The 10,162-nt window shown below is 43.8% G+C and overlaps 1 protein-coding gene across 1 annotated transcript in view; it reads left to right on the top strand.

The window, feature by feature from the left end:
* Nucleotides 1–10,162, top strand: part of Drg1 (developmentally regulated GTP binding protein 1) — an 18,379-nt gene that overhangs the window by 6,855 nt on the left and 1,362 nt on the right. Inside the window, exons 3-7 of the mRNA XM_013014255.1 lie at nucleotides 712–781; nucleotides 3,635–3,804; nucleotides 6,218–6,348; nucleotides 7,847–8,014; nucleotides 10,000–10,122. Coding sequence (XP_012869709.1) covers nucleotides 712–781; nucleotides 3,635–3,804; nucleotides 6,218–6,348; nucleotides 7,847–8,014; nucleotides 10,000–10,122 — 662 coding nt within the window. The remainder of the gene's footprint in view (nucleotides 1–711; nucleotides 782–3,634; nucleotides 3,805–6,217; nucleotides 6,349–7,846; nucleotides 8,015–9,999; nucleotides 10,123–10,162) is intronic.

The raw sequence follows: 10,162 nt of genomic DNA, 5'->3' as shown, positions 1-10,162 counted from the left end.
TTATTTGTGAGCATACTGTACAGAGGGGTTACAATTACATGGGCAGGATAATGCGTACATTTCTTACCAAGCATTGCAGCCTCCTCCTTTGGTTTACCCTTCACATCCCTTCCCAGCCTCCCCCCTGCCCCCAATTTCCCAACTATTTTTAAACTGACTCTCAAGAGTTCTTTGCTTTTTTTTTTTTGTCGGTCGTGGGGCTTGGACGCTGTCCCTGCGGTCTTCAGCTCAAGGCGAGCACTCTACCACTTGAGCTACAGCGCTACTTTCTAGTGGTTTATTGGAAATAGAGTTTCACAATCTTTCCTGCCTGGGCTGGCTTTGAACTGCGATCCTCAGATCTCAGCCTCCTAAGTAGCTAGGATTATAGGCGTGAGCCACTGGCCTCTTTGCTGTTTTTGATCGGTCCTGGGGCTTGAACTCTGGGCCTAGGTGCTGTCCCTCAGCTCTTCAGCTCAAGGCGAGCACTCTACCACTTTGAGCTACAGCTCCACTTCCAGTTTTCTGATGGTTAATTGGAGATAAGAGTCTTACAGACTTTCCTGTCTTGGCAATTTTCCTGACCTGGCTGGATTTGAACTGTCATCCTCAGATGTCAGCCTCCTGAATAGCTAGTATTACAGGCATGTGCCACCAGCACCTGGCTGATCTGTTCAGATTTATAATTGGTTGTTTCATTCCCCTTCCCCTTCTCTCTTTTAAATCTTGCAGCTCTTGGATCTTCCAGGGATTATTGAAGGCGCCAAGGATGGGAAAGGTAGAGGCCGTCAAGTCATTGCAGGTGAGTGGTCAGGGCCATTATTCTGGGATGTCATCTGGTAACTTTCTCCAAGGACTATTGTGCTTAGCTATTATTATTATTATTACTATTATTATTATTGGTTGGTTGTGAGGCTTGAACTCTGGGCCTGGGCAATATCCCTAAGCTCTTCAGCTCAAGGGGAGCACCCTACCTCTTGAGCCACAGCGCCACTTCCAGCTTTTTCTGCTTATTTGGTGCTGAGGAATCAAACCCAGGGCCTCATGCATTCAAGGCAAGCACTCTACCACTGAACCACCTTCCCAGCCCCTAGCCAGCATTTCTGAATAAATGATTTTCCTCAAAAATCATGAGTAAGGCCTTGGGTTCAAGCCTTGGTATTTAGTTTAAAAAAAAAAGTGGGCTAGATTCTAAATTGGACATATGCCAGGCACTGGTGGCTCATGCCTGCTAGCTACTTAGGAGGCTGAGATTGGAGGATTCCAGTCTAAAAGCCAGCCTGGGCAGAAAAGTCCCTGTGAGACTCAAAAACTGGATGTGGAGCTATGGCTCAAAATGGTAGAGCATTAGCCTTGAGCAAAAGAGTTCAGGGCAGCACCCAGGCTCCAAGTTCAAGCCCCACAACCAAAGATAAATATATAAATAACTTGGACACAGATTTTTCCTGAAGGGTTGCTGATGTAACTTTTTTTTTTCTTGTAAACATGAAAGCTAGTAATATGACAGAATATACAATAGACATTTTTAGCTCTGCTTTAGCCTGTTTAGTTTGCTTATAAACTTTAAAATTCTAATTTATGCTGGGCACCAGTGCGGTGGCTCATGCCTGCAATCCTAGCTATTCAGGAGGCTGAGATCTGATCACGATTCAAAGCCAGTCCAGGCAGGAAAAGCTGAGAAACTCTTTATCTCCAATAAACCACTCAGAAAACTGGAAGTGGCGTTGTGGCTCAAGTGGTAGAGTGCTGTCCTTGAGCTGAAGAGCTGAAGGACAGTGCTTAGGCCCAGAGTTAAAGCCCCATGACCCGACCAAAAAAAAAACAAACTAATTTATGCTTATTTTTACAAAATAGGGATATCTTTAAAAAATATTAGAGATGTTTTTAGAGACTGGGAATGTGGCTCAGTAATAGATTGCTTGCCTTGCATGCATGAGGCCCTGGGTTTGATTCCTCAGTTCCACATAAGCAGAAAAAGCTGGAAGTGGCACTGTTGCTCAAGAGGTAGAGTGCTTGCCTGGAGCTGAAGAGCTGAGGGACAGCACCCAGACCCAGAATTCAGGCCCCACAATGGAGAAAATAATAAAAATAAAATAAAATCTTGGGGTGGGAAGGTGGCTCAGTAGTAGAGTGCTTCCGTTGCATGCATGAGGTCCTGGGTTCGATTCCTCAACATCACATAAGCAGAAAAAGCTAGAAGTAGCGCTGAAGGACAGCCTACAGGCCCAGAATTCAGGCCCCACGACTGGCAAAAAAAGAAAAAAGAACCTGGGTCCTGGTGGCTCACATTTGTAATCCTAGCTTTTTAGGAGGCTGAGATCTGAGGATCATGGTTCAAAGCCAGCCTGGGCAGAAAAGTCTGTGATAAGCTTAACCTCCAACTAACCACCAGAAAACTGGAAGTGGTATTGTAACTCAAAAGTGGTAGAGTGCTAGCTTTGAGTGAAAAAGCTGAGGGACAGTGCCCAAGCCCTGAGTTCAAGTCCCATGACTGACAAAAAAAATAGAATTTTCCTAGGTATTCATATTATTATTTTTCTCCTGGCCCTGGGGCTTGCTCAGGTTCTGTCCCTGAGCTTTTTTGCTCAAGCCTAACTTTCTACTACTTGAGCCACAGCTCTCCTTCTGGCTTTTTGTTGATTAATTGGAGATAAGTGTCTCCTGCACTTGCCTGCTTGGGCTCGTTTCAAACTGTGGTTCTCATATCTCAGCCTTGTGAGTAGGTAAAATTATAGGCGTGAGCCACTAATGCCCAAGCCAAATTCCTTATATTTGAATTTCTTTTTTTTTCTTTTTTAATACTGGGGATGAAACCCAGGATATTGCACTTGCTGGGGAAGAGCTTTGCTCCTGATCTACATCCTGACCTATCCTCTTTTTTTTTTTTTTTTGTCTGTCGTGGGGCCTGAACTCTGGGCCTGGGTGCTGTCCCTCAGCTCTTCAGCTCAAGGTGAGCACCACTTCCGGTTTTTGAGTGGTTTATTGGAGATAAGAGTCTCATAGACTTTCCTTGCCCAGGCTGGCTTTGAACTGTGATCCTCAGATCTCAGCCTCCTGAGTAACTAGGATTACAGGCATGAGCCACCGGTGCTGGCTCCTGCCCTATTCTTTATATTTGAATTTTTATACTGAGTGTGTCTTTTTTAAGCCAGAAAAATAACTGTTTTTTGTTGTTGTTGGTGGTGTGGTGGTTGTGGGGCTTGAACTTTGGGCCTGGGCGCTGTCCCTTCTACAGCTCAAAGCTAACACTCTACCACTTGAGCCTCAGTGGCACTTCTGGTTTTCTGAGTGGTTTATTGGAGATAAGAGTCTCATGGACTTAACTGTGCCGGCTGTATTTGAACCATGATCTTCAGATCTTGCTTCCTGAGTAGCTAGGATTATAGGCATGAGCCACTGGTGCCTGGCAAAAATAATTGTTAATATACTACACAGCTGGGCTGGGAAGGTGGCTCAGTTGGTAGTGCTTGCCTTGCTTGCATGAGGCCCTGGGTTTGATTCCTCAGCACCACACAAACAGAAAAAGCATTTCATGTGTGTATATTGAGGAAATAATCCTTCATTTCCTAAGTGTAGGGGGAAAGTTACCTCTCTTTAGAATCATACTTTGTTTTGGTATAATTAATTTAAAATATTTTTATTTCTGTCTTTTCAGTGGCTCGAACATGTAATTTGATTTTGATTGTTTTGGATGTCCTGAAGCCCTTGGGACATAAGAAAATCATTGAAAATGAGTTGGAAGGCTTTGGCATTCGCTTGAACAGCAAACCTCCCAATATTGGCTTTAAGAAGAAAGACAAAGGAGGCATTAATCTTACAGCCACTGTAAGTGGGGGAGGGAATATGGGGAAGGCCGTGACTCTTCAGCAACCTGTAGGAGAGAAAAAAATGTAAAAAGTTAAGCATAATAATTCAGTGAAGAACTGATTGCTTCCTAGACCAAGGCTCTAAAATTGGATAGATGAGAAGTGATTGTGGAAAGATTCTAAGAGAAGCCAATAAAGCCATCTGCTGGTGGCTCCTGTAATCCTAACTACTCAGGAGGTTGATTTAAGGATCAAGGTTTGAAGCCAGACAGGGCAGGAAAGTCCATGAAACTCTCTCTCTCTCTCTTTTTTTTTTTGGGTGGTGGTGGGGCTTGAACTCTGGGCTTGGGCGCTGTCCTTGCATTCTTCAGCTCAAGGCCAGTACTCTACTGCTTGAGCCACAGCGCCAAGGTTTCTAGTGGTTTATTGGAGATAAGAGTCTCATGGACTGGGGCTGGCTTTGAACCTCAATCCTCAGATCTCAGCCTCCTGAGTAGCTAGGATTACAGGGGTGAGCCACTGGTGCTGGCTCCATGAAACTCTTATCTCCAATTAATCACCCAGAAAGCTGGAAATGGAGCTGTGGCTCAAGTGGTAGAGTGTTAGCCTTGAGCAAAAAAGCCCAGGGACAGCTAGGCACCGGTGGCTCATGCTTGTAATCCTAGCTACTCAGGAGGCTGAGATCTGAGGATCTCGGTTCAAAGCCAGCCCAGGCAGGAAAGTCCATGAGACTCCTTTTTCCAATAAACCACTAGAAAACCAGAAGTGGCACTGTGGCTCAAGTGGTAGAGCGCTAGCCTTGAGCTGAAGTGTGCAGGGACAGCGCCCAGGCCCAGAGTTCAAGCCCCACCACCAAAAAATAAAAAAAAAAGCCCAGGGACAGAGCCTAGTTCCTGAGTTCAATCCCCAGGACTAGTATACAAACACACAAAGAAGCCAAACAGCCTGAGCTGTGGCTCGTGCCTATAATCTTAGCCCCATAACTCACAAAAACAAAGTTAGAGCTGGATGTTTTTCCTCATTTGTGGAAGCTAGAACTAAAGGCTGTGCATTCAGTGGAACTTCCAGATTATATCGGGATCTGATGGGTGGAGGGGTGGAGGGAAAAACAAAGGGTGAATAATTTCAAAATACATTGCAACTATGTGATGATGGTATTGTAGCCAAAGGATTTCACCATGGTAATTCAGACAGGTGTATATTTAAATCAGAATTAATCCTACTGCTTTCTTTTTATTAGTTTTTTAATAAAATCATATATTCTAATGAATACATTAACTGTTCAAGGTGGTTGCATTGTGACATTTCCATACATACTTACTGTCCTTTAATCTCTTCCTTTTAAAAATAATTTCAACAGGTTTCACTGCTCCATTTTCATATATGCAAATTACTTTGGCTATATTCAGCTTCATTCATTCTGTCAGTTCCCCTCTCTAGTTCCACTGTTTATCACCTCTCCCCTGTGTGCCCCCAACCCCCACCCCCAGTTCCTTCCAAACAGGGCCTATTCTACTTTCCTGTCATTATTTTTTTCTGGTTTTGGGGCTTAAACTCAAGGGCTGAACACTGTCCCTCGGCATTTTTTGTTTTTGTTCTTGGAGCTTGAACTTGGGGCCTGGGCCTTGTCCTTGATCTCTTTATGCTGAAGGTTAGCAGTCTACCATTTTAAGCCACAGCTCCACTTTTGGTTTTTGGTGGTTAATAAGAGTCTCATGGACTTTCCTGCCTGGGCTGGCTTTGAATCCTGATCCTCAGATCTTAGCCTCCACAGTAGCTAGGATTACAGGTAGGAGCCACTAGTGCTCAGCTTCCCAGAGCTTTTAAAAGCTCAAGACTAGAACTCCACCACTTGAGCCATGTCTCCATTTCTGGCTTTTGGTGGTTAACTGGAGATCAGAATCTTATGGACTTTCCTTCCCTGGATGTCTTTGAATTGTGATCCACAGATCTCAGCCTCCCGAGTAGTAGGATTATAGGTGTTATCCACTGGCACCTGCCTAATTAGTTCTTTAAAGTCCTTAACTTTGCATTCTGAGATGCTGAATATAAGGCCTCAACTTACAAATTTTAGATTACAGGGGCTGGAGTGGGGGTAGAGTACAGGATACAAGTTCATTAAACCACCTTCCTTTGAGTTCAGAAAGATTTTTGGTTTTTAGTTACTTTCTACTAAAAGTTGTTCATGTAAGATTATTCTCCCTCTTTCTCTCTCCCTCTCTCCCTCCCTCCTCCCTCCCCCCCCCCCCCCCCCCCCCCCCCCCCGGTCCTGAGGCTTGAACTCAGGGCCTGGGCATTGTCCCTGAGCCACTGGTACTAGGCTGGAACAGTGTCTTCAGTAATGAGTTTGCACCTTAGTTAGAATTATCCAGGTCGGTATGTAGTATTCCTGGCTCCCCCTTTGGTTAGTTCTTGCTTTCTGTGTCCCTTAGTGCCCTCAAAGTGAGCTGGATGCTGAAACTGTGAAGAGCATTCTGGCTGAATACAAAATTCACAATGCTGATGTGACTTTGCGGAGCGATGCCACCGCTGATGACCTCATTGATGTGGTAGAAGGAAACAGGTATGAACTAGATGTGCCTGATTTTGAATTTGAAGCCTTATGATAGAAGCATTGCATCATGAATCTGAGAGATGTGAATTCTGACTTCAGTTGTGCTACTATTTTACTTGTATGCATTGATTTCTTCAGCTCCCAGATGAGGAGTTGATCCTTTGATGATTCAGATTCTCCATTGCAGTTACTTGTGAAGTCATCTGTCTTATAAGCTCTTTTAAGTGGTGGTTAAGAATAGGTCATTTTATTCCCAGAATGAACAAAGGGTCGGGTAACATCTGTTCTGTCCAAACCAAAGTTTCATAACTGAAACCATACTTCATGTGACATTGCTACTATTAAAATTTGAATCCTAGGACTGGGAAGGTGGCTCAGCTTGAGTGCTTTCCTTGCATGCATAAGGCTCTGGGTTTGATTCCTCAGCACCACATAAGCAGAAAAAGCTGGAAATGGTGCTGTGGCTCAAAAAAATAACTAAAGCAGGCTATGTGCCAATGACTTATAACTGTAATCCTAGCTGATCAGCAGGTTGAACTCAGTAGCCTACACAGCAAAAGTCCATGAGATTCCATCTTCAAAATGTATACCAAAAGGCTCAGCCTAGAGATGTAGCTCTAATCGTAGACCAGAAGCTGAACATGAAAGCCAAGAAAGACTGAGGTCCTGAGTTCGAATCCCCGTTACAGCTAAATAAAAAAGGTTGGATGCATAATTCAAGTGGGAGAGCACTTGTCTATCAAATTTAAGGTCCTGAGTTTAAACCTCAGCACTGCGAGAAAGAGGAAGAAGGAGGAGGAGGAAGGGGAGGAGAAGAAGAAGGAGAAAACAGATACATGTACATCCTTTCAGAAAAAATGGAGTACTTGCTACCTTCCTGAATAGGCATATATTACTATGCCCTGCTGCTTATACTTAGTTTTTAAAATTTGGAACCTTCGACTTGAGTGGTTAGAACTGTGGGTGTGGCCCCCCAGCACTCAGTATAGTAACATTTTCAAAGCAGCTTTGCTGGGTGTTAGAAGTGTTCACCTATAATCCTAGCTACTTAGGTGGCTGAGATCTTAGGATAACAGTTCCAAGCCAGTCTGGCAGAAAAGTTCATCACTACTACAAAAGCCCGAAGTGGAGCTGTGACTTAAGTGGTAGAGCACTAACTATAAGCAAAAAAGTCAAGGACAGTGCTCGGGTCCTTAGTTCAAGGCCCAGGACTAGCACACACAAAACAAAACAACAAAACCCTCAGCTTTGTATCATATCACTTTCCTAGGAACTAGTTGCATGCTTTGAACTAGCACCTGAATTTAATTTCTCAAATTTATAGTCTTTGAACATCTACTTTGAGGAAGCCTTTAGTTTAGACTTACATTTTCATCTTATTTAGTAGGAAGCCATATTTGTTGTTATTGTTGGGAGCTGCTGCCTCTGATTCAGGATCTGGTTTAAGTAGTAATAGTCACCAACTTGACTCTTGTCAAAAGCTGCAAATCTGGTTTTTCTTTTATAGAGTTTATATCCCTTGTATCTATGTGTTAAATAAGATCGATCAGATCTCCATTGAGGAATTGGATATTATCTACAAGGTACCACACTGTGTACCCATCTCTGCCCATCACCGCTGGAATTTTGATGACCTGTTGGAAAAGATCTGGGATTATTTGAAACTAGTGAGAATGTAAGTCTTTGTGAGTGAGTTAATGTTGCTATAAAAATTAAGTAGCTGGGTGCCAGTGGTTTATGCCTGTAATCCGAGCTACTCAGGAAGCTGAGATCTGAAGAGCACAGTTCAAAGCCAGTCTGGGTAGGAAAGTTCAGTGGCACTGTGGCTCAAGTGGTAGAGTGTTCATCTTGAGCTGAAGAGCTCAGGGACAGCACCTAGGCCCATAGTTAGTAAGCCCCACAACCACCAAAAAAAAAATTAAGTTGTCTTAAAGTGATAGCTTCTGGGCTCATTAACAAAATTTGTCTTTTTTTTTTGTCAGTCATGGGTCTTGAACTCTGGGCCTGGGCGCTGTCCCTGAGCTCTTCAGCTCAATGTAAGAGCGCTACCACATGAGCCACGCACCACTTCTGGTTTTCTGGTGGTTAATTAGAGATAGGAGTCTCATGGACTTTCCTGCCTGGGCTGGCTTTGAACCTTGATTTTCAAATCTCAGCCTCTTGAGTAGCTAGGATTACAGACATGAGCCACCAGTACCCGACAAATTTATCTCTTTTTGAAGATAGAAGTAAATTGGTTTCGGGGCTGGGAAGGTGGCTCAGTGGTAGAGCGCTTGCCTTGCATGCCTGAGACCCTGGGTTTGATTCCTCAGCACCACATAAGCAAAAAGAAAAAAGCCAGAAGTGGCTCTGTGGCTCAAGTGGTAGAGTGCTAGCCTTGAGCTGAAGAGCTGAGGAACAGCGCCCAGGCCCAGAGTTCAGGCCCCACGACTAGACCCAAAAAAAAAAAAAAAGTAAATTGGTTTCTATCATTTATTAGGTCTTTTTCTTTGTGTGTGCCACTTCTGGAGCTTGAACTCATGGTCTAGGTACTGGCTGTTTCAGGTTTTTGCTCTGTTAGTGATAGTTCCGTGTCTGGCTTTTTGGTAGTTAATTGGAGATAAGTCTCACAGACTTCTTTCTGGGTTGGCTTTGGACCATGATCTTCAGATCTCAGCCTCCTGAGTAGATATGATATCAGGCCGGAGACACTGTTACTCAGCCTTGTTTTTTTTTTTTTTGGTCAGTTGTGGAACTTGAGCTCAGTGCCTGGTTGCTGTCCCTGAGGTCTTTTGCTCAAGGTTAGCATTCTAGCACTTTGAGCCACAGTTCCACTTCTGGTTTTCTTGTGATTTATTTGGAGATAAAAATCGAGTGGACTTCCAGGCTGTCATTGAACAACAATCCTCATATCTCAGCCTCCTGAGTAGCTAGGATTATAGTCATGGGCTACTGGATCTGGCTTTTTTTAAAGACAGGTTTCTTTGTACCCAAAGCTTGTCTTGACTTAATATCCTCTTTAGCTTCCTGGGTGCTGAATTATAAGAAAGCTGCTACCATTCCTACATTACTTATATGAAGGGCACTTTTCTCCTCAGGTAAGATATCCTGGTCTGATCACAGGGATAATTGGAGGTTTGGTTAGCATTTACAACATTCATCATTGTATAAGGTGATCATGCCCAGAGCCCGTGGTTCAGGCCTGTAATCCTAGCTACTCAAGAGGCTGAGATCTGAGGATCACTGTTTGAAGCCAGTCTCTAGGCAGGAAAGTTGTAAGACTTTTATCTCCAATTGATCGCAGAAAAAGCTGGAAGTGGCGCTGTGACAAGTGGTAGAGTGAGCCTTAGGCGAAAGGAGCTTGGGGATAGTATCCGGGCCAGAGTTTAAGCCCTAGGACTGGCCAAAAAAAAAATGAATTAATTAAAAAATAAAAATTAAGGGACTGGGAAGGTGGCTCAGTGTTAGAGTGCTTGCCTTGCATGCATGATGCCCTGGGTTTGATTCCTCAGCACCAAATAAACAGAAAAGGCCAGAAATGGTGTTGCGGCTGAAGTGGTAGGGCACTGGCCTTGAGCTGAAGAGATAAGGGACAGCGCTCAGATTCAGATTTCAGACCCCATGACTCAGGGGGAAAAAAAATGAAAAGGTTATGATCTTTGTGTCCTCTCTGTTTTTTAGTTACACTAAACCCAAAGGCCAGTTACCAGATTATACATCTCCAGTGGTTTTGCCTTACTCCAGGACCACAGTGGAGGATTTCTGCATGAAGATTCACAAAAATCTTATCAAGGAATTCAAATAGTAAGTATCCTGGGCTTGTGGTGCTCTTTTTCCTTGTGAG

This window comes from Dipodomys ordii, unplaced genomic scaffold (assembly GCF_000151885.1).
Source record: "Dipodomys ordii isolate 6190 unplaced genomic scaffold, Dord_2.0 Scaffold23, whole genome shotgun sequence".
Classification (NCBI taxonomy): Eukaryota; Metazoa; Chordata; class Mammalia; order Rodentia; family Heteromyidae; genus Dipodomys; species Dipodomys ordii.
This window is presented reverse-complemented; position numbering and strand designations above follow the sequence as displayed.